The sequence below is a fragment of the Ranitomeya variabilis genome, chromosome 4 (genome assembly GCF_051348905.1).
Source record: "Ranitomeya variabilis isolate aRanVar5 chromosome 4, aRanVar5.hap1, whole genome shotgun sequence".
In the NCBI taxonomy this organism is placed as follows: domain Eukaryota; kingdom Metazoa; phylum Chordata; class Amphibia; order Anura; family Dendrobatidae; genus Ranitomeya; species Ranitomeya variabilis.
Window position 1 is genome coordinate 397,080,608 of NC_135235.1, and position 24,834 is coordinate 397,105,441.

The window sequence follows — 24,834 nt, forward strand, 5'->3', positions numbered from 1 at the left end:
ATATGTGATCGCTTCTCCAAGATGGTCCATTTGGTTCCTTTGCCTAAGCTGCCTTCCTCTTCCGATCTGGTTCCTGTGTTTTTCCAGAACGTGGTTCGTTTGCACGGCATCCCTGAGAATATTGTGTCAGACAGAGGATCCCAGTTCGTTTCCAGGTTCTGGCGATCCTTTTGTAGTAGGATGGGCATTGATTTGTCGTTTTCGTCTGCTTTCCATCCTCAGACTAATGGACAGACGGAGCGAACCAATCAGACTTTGGAGGCTTATTTGAGGTGTTTTGTCTCTGCTGATCAGGACGATTGGGTGACATTCTTGCCGTTGGCTGAGTTTGCCCTTAATAATCGGGCTAGTTCCGCCACCTTGGTTTCGCCTTTTTTCTGCAACTCTGGTTTCCATCCTCGCTTTTCTTCGGGTCATGTGGAGCCTTCTGACTGTCCTGGGGTGGATTCTGTGGTGGATAGGTTGCAGCAGATCTGGAATCATGTGGTGGACAACTTGAAGTTGTCACAGGAGAAGGCTCAGCGCTTTGCCAACCGCCGCCGCGGTGTGGGTCCCCGACTACGCGTTGGGGATTTGGTATGGCTTTCTTCCCGCTTTGTTCCTATGAAGGTCTCCTCTCCCAAATTTAAACCTCGTTTTATTGGGCCTTACAAGATATTGGAAATCCTTAATCCTGTATCTTTTCGTCTGGATCTTCCTGTGTCGTTTGCTATTCACAATGTATTTCATAGGTCCTTGTTGCGGCGGTACATTGTGCCTGTAGTTCCTTCTGCTGAGCCTCCTGCTCCGGTGTTGGTTGAGGGCGAGTTGGAGTACGTGGTGGAGAAGATCTTGGATTCTCGCCTCTCCAGGCGGAGGCTTCAGTACCTGGTCAAGTGGAAGGGCTATGGTCAGGAGGATAATTCCTGGGTGGTCGCCTCTGATGTTCATGCGGCCGATTTAGTTCGTGCCTTTCATGCCGCTCATCCTGATCGCCCTGGTGGTCGTGGTGAGGGTTCGGTGACCCCTCACTAAGGGGGGGGTACTGTTGTGAATTTGCTTTTTGCTCCCTCTAGTGGTTACTAGTTTTTTGACTCTGGTTTTTCTGTCATTCCTTTTATCCGCACCTGGGTCGTTAGTTAGGGGTGTTGCTATATAAGCTCCCTGGACCTTCAGTTCTATGCCTGGCAACGTAGTTATCAGAGCTAGTCTGCTGTGCTCTTGTCTACTGATCCTGGTTCCAGTTTTATCAGCTAAGTCTGCCTTTTGCTTTTTGCTATTTGTTTTGGTTTTGTATTTTTGTCCAGCTTGTTCCAAATCTATATCCTGACCTTTGCTGGAAGCTCTAGGGGGGCTGGTGTTCTCCCCCCGGACCGTTAGACGGTTCGGGGGTTCTTGAATTTCCAGTGTGGATTTTGATAGGGTTTTTGTTGACCATATAAGTTACCTTTCTTTATTCTGCTATCAGTAAGCGGGCCTCTCTGTGCTAAACCTGGTTCATTTCTGTGTTTGTCATTTCCTCTTACCTCACCGTCATTATTTGTGGGGGGCTTCTATCCAGCTTTGGGGTCCCCTTCTCTGGAGGCAAGAAAGGTCTTTGTTTTCCTCTACTAGGGGTAGCTAGATTCTCCGGCTGGCGCGTGTCATCTAGAATCAACGTAGGAATGATCCCCGGCTACTTCTAGTGTTGGCGTTAGGAGTAGATATATGGTCAACCCAGTTACCACTACCCTATGAGCTGGATTTTTGTATTCTGCAGACTTCCACGTTCCTCTGAGACCCTCGCCATTGGGGTCATAACAGTCGGGTGACCGGGGTTAATGAAAGGTCACCCGACCCGCAGGTGCAGGGGGACCTATACTTGACCCCAGGGGGGTGGCTTTGCCCCCCCGGGGCTGCGATCACTTCTGTTGACCTTTTTTACACCCCCCTCAGATCTGATTGGAGCTAGCGTCCATGTGACGCTAGCCCTCCAATCAGATGTGGGGGCGGAGAAAAACAATGCCTGCCTCACTCCTCAGCTTCATCCCGTCCATGGAAGCTGAGGAGCGAGGTGCCTGACTGCTCACCTGCCCCCCCAGACACCGCGATTGCCACAGCCGCTGCCGCTGTACACCTCTTCACAGCGCCGCCGCTGCTGCCACCACCTCCTCCACTGCAACTGCCAGCACCGCCGCTGCTGCTGAGGACAGGTACCTCCCCTTTCCTTTCCTCCACCCCCCCCCAACCTTCGCTCCCTCCCCCTGCCCCCCCTGATCACCCCCTGCTCCGGTGATCAACCACTGCCCCCTTTATCACCTGCAGCTGCCGCTCTGATTTCTCCTCTCCTACCGCCCCCTGCGCCTGTCAGCCCCTCCTCCCCTGGTGATCACCCTCTTCAGTGATCACCCCTAATCACCCCCTGCCCCCCTGATCACCCCCTGCCCCCCCCTGATCACCCCCTGCCCCCCATCCACCTGATCACCCCCCTGTACGTGGTCCTTGGCGTCCAATAAAAAGTGATGTGAAGGGGGAAAGTTTATAGGGGAATAATTTGAGACGCCACCCGTGGTGTTCGGCAATGATAATATGGCCGATGCTGCAGTTCAGATCCACTGGGGCAGTTTGTGACGCAGCAGAGTTGGTACAGCTCTCCACAGGTAGAGCTAGGCCCCAGGGCAGTTATGGTGTTAAATGTGATGGTGGTGGTCGTTGTAGAGCAGGGCAGGTGACGCAGTAATAATTCAGAGGACACAGCAGGGTGCAGTTTCCACACTGTACTCACAGTTCTTACGTATATGTAATCCCCAGCTGGGTGCTGTGTCCTCCGGGTCTGTGGTCCAGTCATCTCTCAGTTAATTTGGGGTACACTTTGCCAGAACCCCCTTTTTATGTTCCTTCCCTCGCTGTATCTCTGTGCTGGCTCTCGCCTCTCCTGCCCTGCGCCATTACGCACAGTGTCCTGAGCCAGCAGCCACAGATCCTGTCGGGTGACGTCCTCTTGGTCCCCTTGACCCTATATGGCTGCCTTTTCAGCGAGTGTGTGTGGAGTTGACTGTAGCACATGCAGTTACTTCAGCCTCAAGTTTGCTAGCTGAGTTCTCAATTTCTCCTCTAGTCTAGGGCCGGTCCCTTACTGTGACCTGGTTCCTCCACCTGACTACAGTTGGTGTGGATGCAGGCCCCACGGGTGGATTCCTCACTATCCGTGCCCCTAGGACCCCTTCTTCCTCCCTCACTCTCTGGAACTTCTCTCTATCTTCCTTTTTCTCTCTCTCTGTCCTCTGGTGCGGGGACAAGCTCCTCACTCCTCCAGTCCCCAGCTTCAACTCCCTCTGCCGTTTACTGACCACTCCTCTTGTCACTGACTCCTCCTCTCCCTACTTCCTCCACCCACACCCTCTACCTAGTTATCTCCAGGCCTATAGAGGTCTGGTGTTGGGTGCATGTGTGTGGGTCATGGGCAGTGCCCCTTCGTTCCTGAGAGCAGGGTATCACACCTCTGGATGAGGTGCAATACCTCTGCGGCGATTGGACCCGCAGGGGTGCCACATTAGTCCACTCCAAAGGTTTGTTCTCACTGAGTCATTTTGCTGAGTTTTTGGAGCGGAACCTCCAAGCTTTGAGGAGTTTTTAGTTTTTCAGGAGCGTTTTGAAGACTTTCAGCTAGAAAGACTCATTGTGAACATAGCCTAATGGGTATCTAACTGGATTAGTATGCAGAAAGAGATCATTTCTAAGTCATCGCTGACATATCTTACTCCACAGATCCGAAACTCATTGATTTTCAACATATTAACAACCATTATCAGTCCTGTTGGACTTGTGTTTAATGTAATAGATCTGGAAACACTGTGGAATTATCAATATCCTCAGAATTCGGTGAGTTTTTAAAGTTTTATAAATTTACTATATAAACACATATCTGTATATATGCGCCACACAGAATTTAAACATTAAAAAAAACACCAATAAAAAAAATGGAATGAGAACCAAATTTAAATATTTTGAAATGTTCTGATTGTACATTCCCTTTCAGATTTTGATGGCATATCAGTGAGAGTTCAACCTCTTAAGGACACAGTAAATTTTCATTTTTGCATTGTCACTTTTACCTACTTTTCTTCAATTTTCTATTATGTAAGAAGTCAATTCAACCAATGATTTTTGGGTTTAATTTTTATGGCTTAGATTGTGTAGTAAAAGGGATCTGGCAATATGATTCTCCAGGTCAGTACATTTACTGCATAGCTAAACATGAAGAGATTCTTGAAAAAAATTTTAAGGCTATGTGCACACGTTCCGGATTTTTTGCATTTTTTTTCGCATTTTTTCTTCGGTTTTCCGCTGCAAAAATGCTTAAAATATGCCTACATTAAGGATCCCATCAATTTAATGCATTCCGTAATTTCTGTGCCCATGTTTTCTGTGAAAAAAATGCATCACGGAAAAAAATGCAGCATGTTATTAATTTTGCGGAAAATCTGCGGACTTGCCACTAAATTATTATATTGGGAACCTCCGGGAAAAAAAAAAAAAAAAATTAATAATAATAATTTTTATTTATATAGCGCCAACATATTCCGCAGCGCTTTACAACTTATAGAGGGGACTTGTACAGACAATAGACATTACAGCATAACAGAAATCACAGTTCAAAATAGATACCAGGAGGAATGAGGGCCCTGCTCGCAAGCTTACAAACTATGAGGAAAAGGGGAGACACGAGAGGTGGATGGTAACAATTGCTTTAGTTATTTGGACCAGCCATAGTGTAAGGCTCGGGTGTTCATGTAAAGCTGCATGAACCAGTTAACAGCCTAAGTATGTAGCAGTACAGACACAGAGGGCTATTAACTGCATAAAGTGTATGAGAACACAATGCAAGGAACCTGATTATGTGTTTTTTTTTTTCTATTTTAAATAGGCCACACAGGGATAGTTAGGGTGTTGAGGCGGTAGGCCAATCTGAACAAATGCGTTTTTAGGGCATGCTTAAAACTGTGGGGATTGGGGATTAATCGTATTAACCTAGGTAGTGCATTCCAAAGAATCGGCGCAGCACGTGTAAAGTCTTGGAGACGGGAGTGGGAGGTTCTGATTATTGAGGATGCTAACCTGAGGTCATTAGGAGGGCACGGGTAGGGTGGTAGACTGAGACCAGAGAGGAGATGTAGGGTGGTGCTGAGCCATGGAGTGCTTTGTGGATGAGGGTAGTAGTTTTGTACTGGATTCTGGAGTGGATGGGTAGCCAGTGTAATGACTGGCACAAGGTAGAGGCATCGGTGTAACGGTTGGTGAGGAATATGATCCTGGCAGCAGCATTCAGGACAGATTGGAGCGAGGAGAGTTTGGTAAGAGGGAGGCCGATTAGTAGAGAGTTACAATAGTCCAGACGGGAATGAATAAGAGAAACAGTAAGAGTTTTTGCAGAGTCGAAAGTAAGAAAAGGGCGAATTCTAGAAATGTTTTTGAGATGCAGATAAGAAGCCAGTGATCGGATGTGGGGGGTGAATGAAAGCTCGGAATCAAGGATGACCCCAAGGCAGTGGGCATGTTGCTTTGGAGTAATGATTGAACCGCACACGGAGATGGCAATGTCAGGCAAAGGTAGGTTAGTAGAGGGAGAGAACACGAGGAGTTCAGTTTTTGACCGGTTCAGTTTCAGATAGAGGGAGGACATGATGTTAGAGACAGCGGTAAGACAATCACTGGTGTTTTCTAAGAAGGTCGGAGTGAAAGCAGGAGAAGAGGTGTATAATTGGGTGTCATCAGCATAAAGATGGTACTGGAACCCAAATCTACTGATTGTTTGTAAAAAAAACCCCGAAAAACCGACAAAAAATCACTCAAAAAAACGCAATAATAACGCGAAAAAAATGCAAAAAATACATGTGCGGATCTCCTGCGAAAGTCATCCGGATTTGCTCAGGAAAATACTGCAAACTTTCCGGAACGTGAGCACATAGCCTTAGTGACTCACATTGTGCAAATTCAGCAAATTGGAAGAAGGCCAGCCGTCATTTTGCTGAATTGTAAATAGCAGTAAAAATATCTCATTTCTCACCTGTATTACCTCTGAGTCTGCAGCCTTCTGTTCAGTGAACTGTGAGTCCTCTTTAGGGTATGTTTCCACGTTCAGGAAACGCTGCGTTTTTGACGCTGCGTTTTTCCGCAGCGTCAAAAACGCAGCGTCCAGATGTTACAGCATAGTGGAGGGGATTTCATGAAATCCAGACTCCACTATGCGTTAAAAAACGCATGCGTTTTTGCCGCGAAAACGCATGCGTGGTGCGTTTTTTCTAAACGCAGCATGTTGCTACTATGAGCAAAACACGCAGGTACACCGCAGGTGACCTGCCAGTGACCTCAGGTGCGGTTTTGGTCAGGATTTTACCTGCATAAAATCCTGACCAAAGCCTGAAGCAAAACTGAACGTGGAAACATACCCTTAATGTTCTTCATGTGTTTTTCTGTCTTGGGTTGCCTTCATTAGGGTATGTGTCCACGTTCAGGATTGCTTCAGGATTTGGTCAGGATTTTATGCAGGTAAAATCCTGACCAAATCTGCACCTGAGGTCACTGGCAGGTCACCTGCGTTGTCCTTGAGTTTTTTCTGCAATGTAAGGACATGCTGCGTACTTAAAAGACGTGCCGCATGTGAGTTTTCTTGGGTGTGCCGCATGCGTCTTTTACTGCATAGTGGAGACAGGATTTCATGAAATCCCCTCCACTATGCTGTAACATTTGGACGCTGCGTTTTTTATGCATGCTGCTCAATGCTGCGTCAAAAATGCAGCGTTTCCTGAACGTGGACACATACCCTAAGGGTATGTCTCCACGGTACGGATGGGGGCCGGTATCGCCGCAGCGGCGAAGCCGCTCGGCGCTAAGCCCCGCCCCCTTAATGGGACGCGATCATGCCGGATGTGTTAACTCTTCACATCTGGGATGATCGCTCTCTCCCATAGGGCCCTGTGATATGCCTTGCGGGGACGCTGCGTCCCCGCAAGGTGTACGGGCATGCTGCGATCTGAAAAGACGCGCAGCATGTCCGGAGTCGCAGGGCCGCCGCGTGCGGGTTTCCACGCATAGTGGACACGGGATTTCATAAAATCCCCTCCACTATGCAGGAACATCTGGACGCTGCTTGTTTGACGCTGCAGCGCTGCGCAGCGTCAAACAAGCAGCGTTTCCTGACCGTGGAAACATACCCTAAGGGTATGTGTCCACGTTCAGGATTGCATCAGGATTTGGTCAGGATTTTACATCAGTATTTGTAAGCCAAAACCAGGAGTGGGTGATAAATGCAGAAGTGGTGCATATGTTTCTGTTATACTTTTCCTCTAATTGTTCCACTCCTGGTTTTGGCTTACAAATACTGATGTAAAATCCTGACCAAATCCTGATGCAATCCTGGACGTGGACACATACCCTAAGGGTATGTGTCCACGTTCAGGATTGCATCAGGATTTGGTCAGGATTTTCCATCAGTATTTCTCAGCCAAAACCAGGAGTGGGTGATAAATGCAGAAGTGGTGCATATGTTTCTATTATACTTTTCCTCTAATTGTTCCACTCCTGGTTTTGGCTTACAAATACTGATGTAAAATACTGACCAAATCCTAATGCAATCCTGAACGTGGACACATACCCTTAGGTGCCGGGTCTTCCAGTGCTCAAATGACATGATGCACATTGTGATCCATCAGGATGTCATAAACTTCTGATAAAGGTCCAATTGTAAGGCCAAAAATTTAAACACAACCATAAGGATTGTCAAATAAATGTATTTTCTTTCACTGCAAATTCCTGAGTGCCAAGTGTTTCTATTGCATTATTCTTATCAAGTTATGTGTATCTGATGACTCCAAGACTTGGGCTAGGGCTACAAGGCGATGTGTCAGGCGACAATGAGAATCACAGGGTCATATTGTGACACTTCTTGATATCTAAATGGTGTCATATTATGGCCTGTGACCTCTTGCAACATAGACATAAAGTTGCAAAAGTTTCAAATGTATTGGATTTTATGCCTCTGGTGACAAGTCGCACTTGACTCACTTGCCATTGCTTCAGTGAGAGTCACATGCGACTGCGACTTGCATTCGACCTATATGAGATTTGGCTCCAAAGTAGTCACAAAATAGAAATGGACAAGTTGCACAGATGTTTTTCATTGTGCGACATGTCTGAGAATTGTGTGGCGCCCCAGGGTCCTGGTCTTCACAGTAGCATAGCTTTCCTCACGGGGAGAGTAATGTTACGTTTGGAAGCGATGAAGGATAGCTCTTATCAGGTAACCACCATACACACAACATGTTCACACTCCAGGCCACAAGGGGGAGCTTTTGATCCTATTTACTAGGTGACTCCCCTATATACATTGTGGTTTGGAGGGAAAGGGAGATCAGATTGTCAGAGAGACAGAAGAGAGCAGACGGACCTAGAGGGTCAGAACGTCTGAAGGGGCCATGTTGTCTGAAGCACCACAGCTCCTGGAAAGAGGCACACAGAAAGCCGATCATTGTTCAGTGAGAGTGAAGGAGAGCGAAGCAAAAGGAGAAGGACATCAGGGGAGAACAGCCACGAGCAGGCTGCCTCCCTCTGAAGAGCAGACAACCGGTAGCCGGGACATCAAGGATTGTAAGGAACTCCATGACTTACATCAGAGACCGGCAGGACTGCTGAGCTGTCCGCCTTAATATCCAGGAGGCACGGTGACACCTATAAAGCCTGGGGCGTGCTAGAGTCCCTATGAACCGGCTCAAGTCACCAGTCATATGGGTTATGTCCTATCCTATATGGGGGACAGAGAGAACAACTGTGAGGACCTTATGTGAAACAGTAAGGGACTACAACACCACCGTGCTAGAGGAAGGCTTTTAACTCCCACCTGGTAAAGGGGGAGTCTGGATTTGCTTACAAACTGGCCAGACTCTCCCTGCCCTGTGATCTGGTACCCTGGACTGTGGCTGCCTGAAGTCTTCAGCAAACCAGGTAAAGAGACTGCAAACCTGTGTCCTCGTTCTTTACTGCGCCATTCACCATCTTCCATCTACACACTGGGAGCCCTGGGGATGCACTTCACCTGTGGGAAGTTATACCATCTAGCTGCCATAACATTACCCTAGCGGACCCCTTAAAGCAGCATCGGTCCCCACTGACCGAATACCACAGGTGGCGTCACGAACATAAACTTTATTTCCTTTAAAGACCTTTCCCCATTTACATGGGCACCCAGGGCCACGGACCGGGTCGCAGCCACCGTGACATCCCCCTGTGAATGCAGGACCCGGTACCGAGTACCCCACAGCCCTGGTGGGCGACTCAATTACTGTTGCGTGGAACATGTCGACATGTAGCCTGAAACTTGAAGCTGCTACACCAGTAAACTAAAATTATATAGCCAATTAATGACAAGCTTTCGGGGCAGTCACTGTGTAAGAACATTTATATTAAGAGAATAAATTTAATATTTTGTATTTGATTTACAGATAGGTGAATATAAATTTTACTATACCTTAATCAGTACAAATGTGGCTCTACTATGTTTATCCATTTCTGCTAATATCTTTGGATTATATGCACTGTGCCATTCGTCAACTAAGGATCCTCAGGTAAAGTCAACTCTGAACAATACACCTACTTGTGATTGTCGCTGTTGGTTAATTCTTTATTATAGGCACTGTTTTCTTTGGCTAAAACATTCCCTTTCCATGTGCTGTGCAGATAGTAAAGCAGAATCCTGTCTATTAGGCTTCATCTATACATCGGTGTAAATTCTACCATCTGTGAGAAACTAATAATAATAATAATAATAATTTTTATTTATATAGCGCCAACATATTCCGCAGCACTTTACAATTAAGCGGGGACATGTACAGACAATAAATTCAATACAAGATAAGACAATTTAAACAGTGACATTAGGAGTGAGGTCCCTGCTCGCAAGCTTACAATCTACAAGGAAATGGGGGGACACAATAGGTGAAAAGTGCTTGTTATTTCAGGTCTGGCAATTATAATAAATAGGGATTTTCATATAAAGCTTCATGATCCGGTCATCAGCCCATGTGATTAAGTGCAATAGTCAAGTATCAAGTGCAGTGACCTTTTTTGCCATCTGTATTGTCTCCGTGCTGCATCCATTTTTTGCTATTTGTCAGGAGGAGGTGTCTTTATTCCTAAGCTAATAAAATGTCACTGTATATCCATTCATCCTGGTTGGGAAGGACTTCTCGATCTTGGACGTATGGATACGTCCTGACAATTCTGCATGCACAGGAGCTGTGCATGTGCGATAGCCGCCAGATGTTCAGCAAATTTGACAGCACACACTTGACTGTTACTGCCAGGAGCAGCGCCCACATTGGTCACAGCAGTTCTACCACCTAAATGCTGTGATCAATGTTGATCGCAGCATTTAGAAGGCAGGGAGAGGGAGCTCACTCTTCCCTCCAACCGGCACCTCTATGGCTACATCGCAGTAGCCCAACTGTTGGCATGGTGACCCAATGTTATGATGACATCCAAATCACCAGGGCTATCATGCTTGTTAGACCATGCTCAGCATAGTCTAAAAAGCTTGTGTGTCAGTGCAGCACTGACAGTTTATAAAACATTGCAATTCTTTCAGCAATGAAAGCAAGAAAAGTGAAAGTCCCATAGAGGGTCTAAAACAAAAATGTAAAAAAAAGGGGAAATTTTTTTTAGAAAAAATAACAAAATAATAAGAAAATATATACTGTATATATATTGTACACATGAATAAGTATTTGTATGTAAACAAAATAAAAAAAACTAAAAAAATACACATATTTCATACTGCAGTGTCCAGATTGACCTAGCCTATAAAACTGTCACACTAATTAACCCATTCAGTGAACACCATAAAAAATAAAAAACGAGGCAAATGCCTATACTTTTTCATCATACCGTAAAAACATTTACAAAGTGGAATAAAATGGGATCAAAAAGACGAATGTAAAAAAAATGGTACCGCTGTAAAAATCATCTTATCCAGCCAAAAAAAGCCACCATAAAGCTCCATCAGCTAAAGAATAAAAAAGTTGTAGCTCTCAGAATACAGCAATGCAAAAATTATTATTTTTTCAATAGAACAGTTTTAATTGTGTAATAGCGCCAAAACATTAAAAAATTATATAATTGTGGTATTGCTGTAATAGTACTGACTTGAAGGAAAAAGCTGCCTTATCAATTTTATAACACACAAAATGGAATTTAAAAAAAAACAAAATAACAATTCCTGAATTGTTGGTTTTTGCTGTTTCTGCCTCCCAAAAATCAGAATGGAAAGGGTTCAAAAAATGTAATGTGCCTGAAAATGATACTAATAAGAATGTCATCTCGGTCCAGAAAAAAAACAGGCCTTCTGTTGTCTGTTAACAGAAATATGTAAAAGTTATAGCTCGCAAAATATGGTGATGCAAAAATTATTTTTTTTGCCAAAAAAATGTGTCTTTTAATGTGTGACACAAGCCAAAAATAAAAAACGGATTTATATCTGGTATTATTGTAATTGCACCAACCCGAAGAATAAAGTCATCTAATCACTTATAGTATACCGCACGAGGAATGGCATAAAAATAAATAAAACTAATTCTTAACCTGCTGTTGATTTGTTCATTCTGCCTCCTAAAGATTCCACTAAGGCTTGGCTCACATTTATCCTGCACTCAGCGCTGAGTGCTTATACTGGGGTTCCCATGTACATTTGTGAAATACAGAACCTCCAGCAGAAGATTCCCTATAGTGAGGCAGATGCAGGCACTGTGGATACTGTCTGGCTTCTGATCAACTGGTATCTGTCTTTTTGGGCGTGCATAAAAGTGCAGGTCATAACGGTTTTGTGTGCTTCTGAAAAGAATAACACTGCTGAACAGAGGCCACACGGAATTCAGAGTAACTCTGATGCATCATTATAGTAAATTGATCCCTCGGCGGTTTCATCTGAATCACGTGATTCAGAGATTTGGATGGAAAACCCAATGTAAGTGCTTAGCGTAGAACACAGGATAATTGTGATCCAAAATATTATGTAAAATGTTCCCAATAAAAGCTTCAACCCAATCAACAAAAAAAAAAACAAGTCCTCACTTATGTCCGTCATGTGTCAATGGAAATATAGGGGCTTCCATGTTCCTGGTAGTACAAAGACTCTGGAAAAGCGCTATGGCTGCTCACCTTCCAAAAGAAATCCAACGAATTCTGCACTCCCAAATCAAAATACCTCTGTCCCTTCTGAGCCCCACAGCATGCCAAAACCACATTTATTATCCACATATTTGGCATTTCAATAGCGATGAGAGACCACCTAATTTATGGTTGGGTACTACAATGTACTGGTATTGGGTACTAAACTAGCAGATTTGTAATTTTCAGTCAGCAACGTCCACTGCTGCTTGTTTTTGGAAAACACCCACAGAGTCAAATCATCCCTAGATAAATTCCCAAAGAAGTAAAGTGTCCAAAATGGGGTTACTTTAGGGGTATTCTCCTCTTCTAGCATTTAGTAGCTGTGTATATAGAGTTTGAAAACTATTCTAGGAAAATCTGAGCTCTAGAATGCAAATAGCTCTCCAGGAGGCAAATAGCACTCCCAGGTACTTTACCAGGTATCGCCATGTGGCTAGGCAGTACTGTACAGCCACAAATGGGGTATTTCTATAGTCGCAGAAATTGTGTGACAAATTTGGTACTATTTTTACCCATTTCCTTATGTGAAATGCAAAATCTGGGGCTAAAACAAAATGTTGGTTTTAAACAGGTAATTATTATTTCTTCATAACCCAATGGTATAAAATTTTGTGACACACCCGTGGTGTCAATATGATAACTGCACCCTTAGATGAATTAGTTTTAGAGGTAGTTTGTAAAATGGGGTCACTTATGAGGAAGTTTGCAGTTCTGGTACCTCAGGGGCTCTGCCAGCTGCTCATGAAAACCACAAACCATAACAGTAAAATCTCCACTATAATGTGGTGCTCCTTCCCTTCTGACCTTTGCACTATGCCTCAAAAATATTTCCCGATTACATGTAGGGTATTGGCGCATTCAGGAGAAATTGCACAACAAATATTGGAATACATTTTGTCCTATTACCCCTGTGAAAATAAAAAAAATTGGAAATTGGGGCTAAAACAACATTTTGGGTGGTTCAAGGTGCTCACTATACATCTAAATACATTCTTGAGGGGTCTAGTTTCCAAAATTGTGTCACTTCTTGAGGGTTTCTACTGTTTAGGCACATCAGGTGCTATGCACGCAACACGGTTTCATCTCCAGACAATTTTGCATTCCAAAAGTCAAATGGTGCTCCTTCCCTTCTGAGTCATGCTATGCACCCAAACAGTAGTTTGCTCATACTCAAAGGTTTTAGACAAGAAATCAGGCAAGCACCTATGCATGCATCCTACGGTGGATACCACGGTGTCACTAAGCGCTAATTTCGCGTTTTACACCTTTGAGTCTGAACAGTCCGCACACTGATGAAGGTCTGCAGACTGAAACATTTGGATATTTTTGTGATTACTAATAGAGATGGGCAAACCCGAACAGTAAAGTTCCGAAAACCTACTGTTAGGGCACGGACCCTGAACATGGACTTCTCCAAGAAGTCTGTGTTACTGTCTGGGTTCAGCACCCCAAACATTGGGTGTTTCCCACGCTGTCATCTGCATGACAACACAGCAAACACTGCCTCTGATTGGTGGTAATATTATAGCCGCCAGTCAGAAATCTGCGGTTCCCACGCTATCACATGATAGCATGAGCCATCAGCTGTGACCAGTAGTGTTGAGCGATTCCGTCCGATACTTGAAAGTATCGGTATTGGAAAGTATCGGCCGATACCGGCAAAGTATCGGATCTAATCCGATACCGATACCCGATACCAATACAAGTCAATGGGACTCAAGTATCGGACGGTATCCCTGATGGTTCCCAGGGTCTGAAGAAGAGGAAACTCTCCTTCAGGCCCTGGGATCCATATCAATGTGTAAAATAAAGAATTAAAATAAAAAATATTGCTATACTCACCTCTCCGACGCAGCCTGGACCTCACCGAGGGAACCGGCAGCGTTCTTTGCTTAAAATGCGCGCGTTTACTTCCTCCCGTGACGTCACGGCTTCTGATTGGTCGCGTGCCGCCCATGTGGCTGCGACGCGACCAATCACAGCAAGCCGTGACGTAATTTTCAGGTCCTCAATGCCTAATTCTAGGCATTGATGATTTTAAAATTACGTTCCGGCTTGTGATTGGTCGCATCGCGGTCACATGGGCGACGCAACCAATCACAAGCCGTGACGTCACGGGAGGCAGGAAACGCGCGCATTTTAAAATTACGTCACGGCTTGTGATTGGTTGCGTGCCGCCCATGTGACCGCGACGCGACCAATCACAGCAAGCCGTGACATAATTTCAGGTCCTGTATGCCTAATTCTGCATTCAGGACCTGAAATTACGTCATGGCTTGCTGTGATTGGTCGCGTCGCGGTCACATGGGCGGCACGCAACCAATCACAAGCCGTGACGTAATTTTAAAATGCGCGTTTCCTGCCTCCCGTGACGTCACGGCTTGTGATTGGTCGCGTCGCCCATGTGACCGCGACGCGACCTATCACAAGCCGGAACCTAATTTTAAAATCATCAATGCCTAGAATTAGGCATTGAGGACCTGAAAATTACGTCACGGCTTGCTGTGATTGGTCGCGTCGCGGCCACATGGGCGGCACGCGACCAATCACAAGCCGTGACGTCACGGAAGGAAGTAAACGCGCGCATTTTAAGCAAAGAACGCTGCCGGTTCCCTCGGTGAGGTCCAGGCTGTGTCGGAGAGGTGAGTATAGCAATATTTTTTATTTTAATTCTTTATTTTACACATTAATGTTTTTTCGATACCGATACCCGATACCACAAAAGTATCGGATCTCGGTATCGGAATTCCGATACCCGCAAGTATCGGCCGATACCCGATACTTGTGGTATCGGAATGCTCAACACTAGTGACCAGCAGTAAAAAGTCACTGAAGTTGGCTGGTGGGAGTATTACTTCTGGCTCATCCAGCAAACACTGGAGCTATCTAGCTGGTCAAAATCTGCAGGACACAACCAGAGAGGCGCCGATAGCAGAAAAAAATGGTAGCTTGTGGGTATAATATTAGGGTTAGGGAACTTAAATTAATGGCTGGAATGGTGCTTTAACTATCCAAATCATTCACACATTAAAGGGAACCTGTCACCCCCCAAAATCGAAGGTGAGGTAAGCGCACCGGCATCAGGGGCTTATCTACAGCATTCTGTAATGCTGTAGATAAGCCCCTTATGTATCCTGAAAGATGAGAAAAGGAGGATAGATTATACTCACCCAGGGGCGGTCCCAATTCTGTTCTGATGGGCATCGCTGTCCGGTCCGGGGCCTCCCATCTTCTTGTGATGTCGTCCTGTTCTTGTCTTCTTGCTGCGGCTCCGGTGCAGGCTTACTTTGTCTGCCCTGTTGAGGGCAGAGAAAAGTACTGCAGTGTGCAGGCGCCGGGCCTCTCTGACCTGCGGAGCCGCAGCGTGAAGACAAGAAGAGGATGTCATCGTAAGAAGATGAGAGGCCCTGCACCGCGACGACCATCGGACTGGACTGCAGCGGGACCGCCCCTGGGTGAGAAAAATCTAACCTCTTTTTCTCATCTTTCAGGATACATCGGGGGCTTATCTACAGCATTACAGAATGATGTCACCTTCGATTTTGGGGGTGACATGTTCCCTTTAAGTAATGCTTTTAAAGGGTTATTCTCAAAGTGCACTTAATAGCAAAGCCACAAAAAGAGGACTAACAAGCCTCCAAAAATTCAAGAATTATTACAGATGAAAAGGGGCAGCAGTGCTTGTCTGCTCAGGATGTAGCAAACCCATGAAGTAAAGATGACGGCAAAACAGGTGAAAAATAATGATAAGACAACCACTCGCAGCCTATCAATTCATGGATGTGATGATTGCTTAGTATATGTGCAGCGCCCCAGAGTCCTGGTCGTTGCAGTACTGTGGCTCCGCCGCTAAGGGGGGCTATGGTACGTCTGATGGCACTGAAGGAGTTCATCTGACCAGGTATCACAGACACCAATACATTTCACAGTCTGGCCTCCAGGGGGAGCTAAGGGTACTATTCATTAGGCCACTCCTCACAGTCTGGTAAAACTGGGGGTTAGGCAGGAAGTTAGAGAGAACGCTGACTGGGTTGGAACCAGGCAACACCTTGTGGCAGAGGGTGTTGTAGGGGAAGATTCGGTAGGGTCCCTGTCAGGGGTGGGATCCTGACAGAGGCCTGGCAAACAGAGAGAAAGCTACGGGACCGCGCCTGCACTTCATAGCGGCGGTGCCCTAAGAAAGGACAAGAAGCGAGATTTATTGTGCTGAGTGAGAAACGAGATCAAAGCAAGAAGGAGAATACCAGTAGGAGTCGCGCTGTAAGATCAAGGCAACATCCTACTGAGGTGAAAACAACCGGTGGCCGGAACGCCGAGGAAGTACAGAGCTCTAAGCCATACTTCAAACCAACGGCAGGACAGTCAGTCACAGGCGGGCTGTCTCACCTAAATCACCTACGCAGACATAGGGGGCAACCTGTGGAGAGGGGCGACTCTAGGGTCCCGGAAGAGCTCCGAGCCTACCCGTCATACGGGTGCGTCCCAACAATAACATCTGGGAGGGACGGAAGATTAGCAGAAGATCATCTAATCGAGTTGTGAGGGAACACGAGAAACAGACACAACAGTTGTGTTGACTATCCCGTAAGCTCAGCAGGGGAGGACCACAACACATAGCACTAGTAGGAAGGCACAGATTTCCACCTGCAAAGGGAACTCTGGAGGTGCCATCGGACCGGCCGGACTTGCGCAGCCCGGTTAACCGTATTCCGGATTGAGGACTTTGAGACCTTCAGTAAAGAGGTAAAGAGACTGCAACCTGGTGTCCTCGTTATTTACTGCACCGCACCACTACCACCACTACCACCATCCACATCTATCATTGTACGCCCCTCAGCAGGGTCACGGACCGGGTCTAGCCATCGTGACAACCCCAGAGCAGATAAAGAAGAAACCTGGCACTCAACTTAATGCTCGTGTCAATTTAATGTAGTACACAAAACGTTTCGGTCCTATGTCCGGACCTTCATCAGTTACGTACTGCAAGAATGGAGGGTGACAGATGACAACACGTGTCAAAATTTACCCGGTGGACTGCGCCTGTCAAAATGCGCTGTAAGGGCATGAATGGAAGGCTTAATACTGGCCGTTGAAGCGTGCACCGGTGTGCAGACGCGGTATCCACCAGCGGTGGATACCGCGTCTGCACACCGGTGCACGCTTCAACGGCCAGTATTAAGCCTTCCATTCATGCCCTTACAGCGCATTTTGACAGGCGCAGTCCACCGGGTAAATTTTGACACGTGTTGTCATCTGTCACCCTCCATTCTTGCAGTACGTAACTGATGAAGGTCCGGACATAGGACCGAAACGTTTTGTGTACTACATTAAATTGACACGAGCATTAAGTTGAGTGCCAGGTTTCTTCTTTATGTGTCACAAGGTGTGGGAACCTACCTCGGCACCTATCCTAGTAGTGCACACGCCATTATTCCTAACCCCAGAGCAGAGACTCAGAGGCCCGGTACCGGGTACCTCTCGGCCCTGCGGCAGTGGGGGCGCTGCAAACTTGGCGTCACGAACAGGATCTACTTAAGCCTGAAGAATCAGGTCATGTGTGCCTTGGAACTGTGATTTACTGTGTTTGAACTGTACTTTATTGCAAAGACTGTGCTGTGCCACTTGCCGCCAAAATCCGCCGCCATTACAGCGCTGAGGAGAGCGCAGTAGAAGAAGAGGGGCATGGAGTAGGCGTAGACAAGCTGAAGAGCGCGAAAGACAATGGCCGCCCAGTCTAAATATTGTTGCATCCTAAGGGCGGGCCCGTCAACAGGGGAGATTCGCCTCCTGATCTTCTATGGCGGGCGGAGACCGAAGAAACGAAACTATGACTCAGATGAGGTGGGGCTGGAGACTAGAGAAGGCCTGCAGAAGAGGATGGCCCCGCATCGACCCCCGTCACCAGAGGATTACTCTGATATGCCCCCGCTGGAGGATTTGGATCCATGGGAGCTGTCGATGGGGCATCCGTCGCCTGCGTGGTCCCCAGCCTGTGTGCCTCCCTTAGGGGAAAGGAGTGACGCTGGAGGAGTTACCACAGGTAGGGGTACTGAGTGCCGTGACCCCCAGGGAGACCGCCTCACCTCTGCACCAGACCCGGCCGCTGCTGTGGCCACTGGTGCCCCAGCATTCCTGCCGCTTGATCCCAAGGAACCGAGAGGACCAGACATGGGGCCCTTCCCTTGGGGAGAGTACAGGAATCACCTGATTGCAGAGTTCCAGTGGGAAGTGGAGTGGGAGGCGCGTGGTGAGCTGCTGGAGGGCTCCCTGCCGAAGTGGGGCGTCGTCATTGTTTACCTGCCCCAGACAGGAAAGGGCTTCGTGCAGGAGATTGGAACAGCCCTGAGAGTCCGCATCACCCGGGATGAGGTGGAGCCCTGCCTGCGTGGAGACGGCGCCAAGTCCCTCCTGAAACCGGGGGATGTGGTCACATATCGCCGGCACCTAAAGGGGAGCAGCTGGTGGGCCCGGGATATGCAGCGCTGCACCGCCGTTCTGGCGGTATCCCGAACCGAGGTGGAGGAGCTCGCCGCTGAAGCCGCTGCTGCCACCGCCGCTGCCAGCATCATCCATCGACCCACACAGACCCTCATTGCAGCGCACGACCTGGTTGTGCAGAAGACCCGAAACCACGGGGTACACCTGGCCGCAGGAGTGGACTTGGAGTTCAGCCTATCCGGGCCGCAGAAAGCCACCTGCCAGGTAAAGCCTCGGTGGGGGCTGCCAGAAACTGAGTAGTGAGTAAGCTTTAATGACTGTAAATAGTTCCTTGTTTTTCTCTGCTATTTTGCTAAAACCCGTCTAGGGTTAACTCTTAAAGGGATCCCTTTGTTGACCCGGGATCCCTATTGTTTCTTATTTTTGTTTGTTTTCTATGTTTGCACAAGTTATCAAAGAACTGCTGGATCATGAACAATGCATGATACAAACTCCTTGTATATAGTTTGCACCTTCTTAAAGGTGCTCTCTACTGGTTTTATATAAAAGACGGACTCTTTGCGAAGATACGGTTCTTGGAACTTGTACTGGAGTCCTTGCTGCATACGGACTTGTAGCTTGAGAAGTTGCACTACCTCATAGAGACTTGGTCCCCTCTTAAAGGGGATGTTCACATCCTGCACTTATGAACAGTGTTGCCTTAAGATGGTTGAATGGCAATAATGTCCTGAAAAGAAAGTATTGATGATGTTGATATGTGAAAGTTAAATGTAACCAATTAGTTGATTGTAAGAAATGTTCAATAATGTTAGAGGAATGAGGACAGGAAGTGAACCCGTAGGGGTTAGTAGTGAGTCCTCCTAGGAGCCATATAGAGATGGCTCAGTGCTCTTAAACTGAAAGAAAAATGATATGTTCTATACTGTGTATAGTAGTGGAAGGACAGTAGGCTCGGGCGGAAAGGAGCGGTCCTGTAACAGAAAGGAGAGGCAGTAGGTCTGGAGCGGTTAGGACAGGCGGTCCTGCAGATTTAAAGAAGGAGAATGCATAAAAGTTAATAAGCCTTATATGTGATATAAGAAGGTCTTTAGTGGATTTAGTGAGTACGTCCTTAAAGGCAATGTTAAATTATTGTTCAAAATTTTGCACTCAGTAGAATACCCGGTTGGGTAAGAAAAGTTATTTATAGTAAAGTTATTTAAAAAGTATTTAACAATGTTTGTAACCAGTAGTAATACCAGTAGGAGTCGCGCTGTAAGATCGAGGCAACATCCTACTGAGGTGCAAACAACCGGTGGCCGGAACGCCGAGGAAGTACAGAGCTCTAAGCCATACTTCAAACCAACGGCAGGACAGTCAGTCACAGGCGGGCTGTCTCACCTAAATCACCTACGCAGACATAGGGGGAAACCTGTGGAGAGGGGCGACTCTAGGGTCCCGGGAGAGCTCCGAGCCTACCCGTCATACGGGTGCGTCCCAACCATAACATCTGGGAGGGACGGAAGATTAGCAGAAGATCATCTAATCGAGTTGTGAGGGAACACGAGAAACAGACACAACAGTTGTGTTGACTATCCCGTAAGCTCAGCAGGGGAGGACCACAACACATAGCACTAGTAGGAAGGCACAGATTTCCACCTGCAAAGGGAACTCTGGAGATGCCATCGGACCGGCCGGACCTGCGCAGCCTGGTTAACCGTATTCCGGATTGAGGACTTTGAGACCTTCAGTAAAGAGGTAAAGAGACTGCAACCTGGTGTCCTCGTTATTTACTGCACCGCACCACTACCACCACTACCACCATCCACATCTATCATTGTACGCCCCTCAGCAGGGTCACGGACCGGGTCTAGCCATCGTGACAACCCCAGAGCAGAGACTCAGAGGCCCGGTACCGGGTACCCCTCGGCCCTGCGGCAGTGGGGGCGCTGCATATGATTACACAAAAGCTGCTCAAATTGACTCTTGAGCGTCTCAGAGCTATGCAGTCTCCTTACACTTTCCTCACTTGTTGGTATCTGGCAAGGTGGGCACTTCTTCTTGAATGAGAGTACAGAAGGAACTATATAGTAGAACTTAAGGCTCATCATCATATATTCCACTATAACACATTTAGCAATTAGTGGTTTATTCTGAGCCTAAACTGTTATCACTGTATTTACACATGAGATGACACGGTATTTAAATAAGCATACACCTCCTGACAGTGAGAGCCAGAGCTGTGATTAGGAAAACTGCTGTAGGAGCAGTGAATGTTGGGGACTGGTGATTTTGCAAGATTTATAACAACAGAGGGAGAGGTAAGTGGCTACAGTAACTGCTGTACAGAAGTCAATGGACTGGAGAGAGCTGACTGGTATGTTAGGAGCTAACCCATGTCGTGCAATGTAACTACTGCACATGCTCATCCAGATTCTGGTGGCCCAGATCAATGCAACCAGCTATACCCAATGAAAGACAAACACTTTAATTGCAGGAGAATGAAAACAAACAGAAAAAGCAAGCTATTTGTAAATTTACTTATTTTCATGCTAATTAATTAAAGCAATTTTATAACTTTGAGTATTCCCTGTTAAGCATATCGCTCCATTTTCATCTAAGCTAGATGTTCAAAACACAAAATATGTCTGCACTCTCAGATATACTTACATATTTATTTGTTTGCTTGCTATCTTATCTTATTTAACTCTTTATTATTTCTTTAGGAATCTGAGATAGAGAATGGTTTTATGTCTCCAACACCGCCTTCAGAATTACTTCAATCACAATTACCTTCTCCTCCGCCTTATACACCCCAAGAGATAACTATACAATGAAGAGAATTTCTCCAAAAATGTGCATTCCTGTGTTTTTTTTCCATCTTCATGTTAATAGTTTTATTACCATTTAAAATATTGCTGCTGGTTTCCTAAAAAGTAAATGTCCAACTTTTAAGTCCAGGCCATTTTTTCAGTTTACTCCATAAATATTAAAGCACATTATGTATTGCTTTTTACATCTGTCTCATTAAGTTTGCAGAAAGCTCCCCACAGAGGTCTCCACAAACAGAATTTTATAATTTTCTGATGCATATTTTTTAAAGTTCTGCATCAGACAAATAGCAATTATTCTTTAAATTACTTCTGTTGTAAAATTTTTCAAATAATGGTAAAAACATTATACAATTTAATATAAAATTTTATGTGTACTGCCAGGCACAGTAGTTATTGTAGGCACAGGAGTTACTGTAGGCACACAATGCAATTTAATAAATGACTTAATATAATTTGTATTAACTGACTAACAAAAATATCCAGTGGTTAACTAAACAAACTGTCTCATCCAACTCTAAACATAAATGTCCAATTGATGTTAGTATTTCTGCTGGAAATCTGGAGTAAACAACTCTGAAAAGTTACACATTTTTTGTGCAGCAAGAAGTTGTGAAAAAAAATGCGCTTTCTCACCACTTTTGGACAGTTCTGCCAAAGTGAGCGGAACTGGGGAGGAGCCAGGTTGTGGCGTAGCGTGCCAATACTGACCTGACAAGTGATAGGGTACATTAAACCTAAAATGTTATTTCAGTTACTGATACGAATGTGCACTCCACTGAGAAGATGGACTGAATTCATTAAGTGGCGTGTGCCTCATAATGAGTTCGGCACATCTTATTCTTGCGCGGAGAGTATTCAGACCCCTTTACATTTTTCACTCTTTGTTTCATTGCAGCCATTTGGTAAAATCAAAAAAGTTCATTTTGTTTCTCATTAATGTACACTCTGCACCCCATCTTGACTGAAAAAAACAGAAATGTAGAAATTTTTGCAAATTTAATAAAAAAGAAAAACTAAAATATCATATGGTCATAAGGATGCAGACCCTTTGCTCAGACACTCATATTTACATGCTGTCCATTTCCTTGTGATTGTCTTTGAGATGGTTCTACTCCTTCATTGGAGTCCAGCTGTGTTTAATTAAACTGGCAGAGTGGCCCGACAGAAGCCTCTCCTCAGTGCAAGACATATGAAAGCCCACATAGAGTTTGCAAACATGAAGGACTCCCAGACTATAAGAAATAAGATTCTCCAGTCTAAGGAGACAAAGATAAACCTTTTTGGTGGTAATTCTAAGTGGTATGTGTAGAGAAAACCAGGCACTGCTCATCACCTGCCCAATACAATCCCAACAGTGAAACATGGTGGTAGCAGCATCATGCTATGGGGGTGTTTTTCAGCTGCAGGGGCAAGACGACTGGTTGTCATTGAAGGAAACATGAATGCGGCCAAGTAGAGAGATATCTTGGATGAAAACCTCTTCCAGAGTGCTCTGGGCCTCAGACTTGGCCAAAAGTTCACCTTCCAACAAGACAGTGACCCTAAGCACACAGCTAAAATAACAAAGGAGTGGCTTCAGAACAACTCTGTGACCATTCTCGACTGGCCCAACAGAGCCCTGACCTAAACCCAATTGAGCATCTCTGGAGAGACCTGAAAATGGCAGTCCATCAACATTCACCATCCAATCTGATGGAACTGGAGAGGATCTGCAAGGAAGAGTGGAAGAGGATCCCCAAATCCAGGTGTGAAAAACTTGTTGCTTTATTCCCAAGAAGACTCATGGCTGTACTAGCTCAAAAGGGTGCTTCTACTCAATACTGAGCAAAGGGTCTGAATACTTATGACCATGTGATATTTCAGTTTTTCCTTTTTAATAAATTTGCAAAAATTACTACATTTCTGTTTTTTCAGTCAAGATGTCATGCAGAGTGTACATTAATGAGAAAAAAATAACTTTTTTGAATTTACCAAATGGCTGCAATGAAACAAAGAGTGAAAAATTTAAAGGGCTATGAATTCGTTCCGTACACACTGTACGTCAAAATACACTACTAGAAGAGCACACACTAGAATTGCATGTGAGAAACTGAGTCAAATGTATGAGACTCAACTATATAAATAGGCAAAAAACCTCAACAGTGATGAGCAAAGAAGCAATAAATGTCCTTATCTAGCTCTACGTAAAACCCTTCCTTGCCACAGAGGTTGGCACCTTAAATATATAAACGATATGTATTCCTCTGTGATTATCCACATGTCAATACATCACTTATTTTCAGCTTTTGATTACTGGTCATTTTCCCATTTTGCCTGATAAGTCTCCTTATTTAGATGGAGAACACATCAAAATACAGCAATATTGAATGCAAATACATGGATTACTGAAATAAGTCTATCTGTTGTAAAGAAATAATTGTCCTTTTTTGTAGTGACATGTGTTATGGTGCTTCCACATTGTGCTTTTTGGACGTTCGTGGGCCCTGTTGGGGCTTGCATCCGAACCTGCTCGCAAGACGAAATTCAGACGTATGCGCTGATGGGGCCATAGACTATAGAGGTGCTGGCAAAGTGAACATGTTCTCTGTTGTGCATCATTTTCGGGTATATACGCCTACTGACACACTGATGTTGTCTACTACATAATGAGGCGCAGGGCATTCAGCTCTCAAGTTTTGCCTAAGCTCTCAGATGTGTCTATATCCTGAGGATATGGCTAAAGTTGAAAGTGGCCCTGTCTTTGTCTAAGATGATAGCTGATTGATAGCTTGCTATCTCTTCATTATTTAACGAGTCTCACTGTGTAAAGTATTGATGACCAGTGTATATTAGTTACTGTGCACATGACATTAAAAACATGTAAATTATGTATGCTTGAATAGCTCAATAAAATAATGTTTAAAACTTGTAATGAGTCTAGTAGTAGAAATTGTTGGAGTTTCAAACATACATTTTTGGGATATTTTAAGGCTTGCAGTATTGGCAGATCATCTAGTGTGTAGAGCAGCTCCTCTACGTTCCCTCATATATGTGAGAAGAGAATTGGGCACAGGGGTGGATTAAGGGTAGCCAGGGCCCCGGGCTGTTCAGACACTGTGGCCCCCCCCGGTCATGTGACGGGCGGGTCATGTGACGGAGGGTCATGTGACAGGAGGGTCATGTGACAGAGGGTCATGTGACGGAGGGTTATGTGACAAAGATTTTGTAAGCCACCACCATAACACGGTAGACACTTTTGGCCAGGCCCTACTCTACTGTAACCTATTAAATATTTGTTAAAATATGCAATACAATTTAAGTATATTTTGATTTATTTTTCAATTTTTAAAATGACCAATAATATCACATACAAGGAACAAATACCACAGCACCATGACCAGACCACATATTACAACTACAGTGATCG

At 45.4% G+C, this 24,834-nt stretch overlaps 1 protein-coding gene across 1 annotated transcript in view; it reads left to right on the plus strand.

Moving 5' to 3' along the window:
- Positions 1-21,610, plus strand: part of LOC143767002 (uncharacterized) — an 89,471-nt gene extending 67,861 nt beyond the window's left edge. The window contains exons 3-5 of the mRNA XM_077255022.1: positions 3,727-3,840; positions 9,456-9,578; positions 21,321-21,610. Of these exons, the coding sequence (XP_077111137.1) occupies positions 3,727-3,840; positions 9,456-9,578; positions 21,321-21,431 (348 nt within the window). The 3' untranslated portion in view covers positions 21,432-21,610. The remainder of the gene's footprint in view (positions 1-3,726; positions 3,841-9,455; positions 9,579-21,320) is intronic.
- Positions 21,611-24,834: the final 3,224 nt, after the last annotated feature.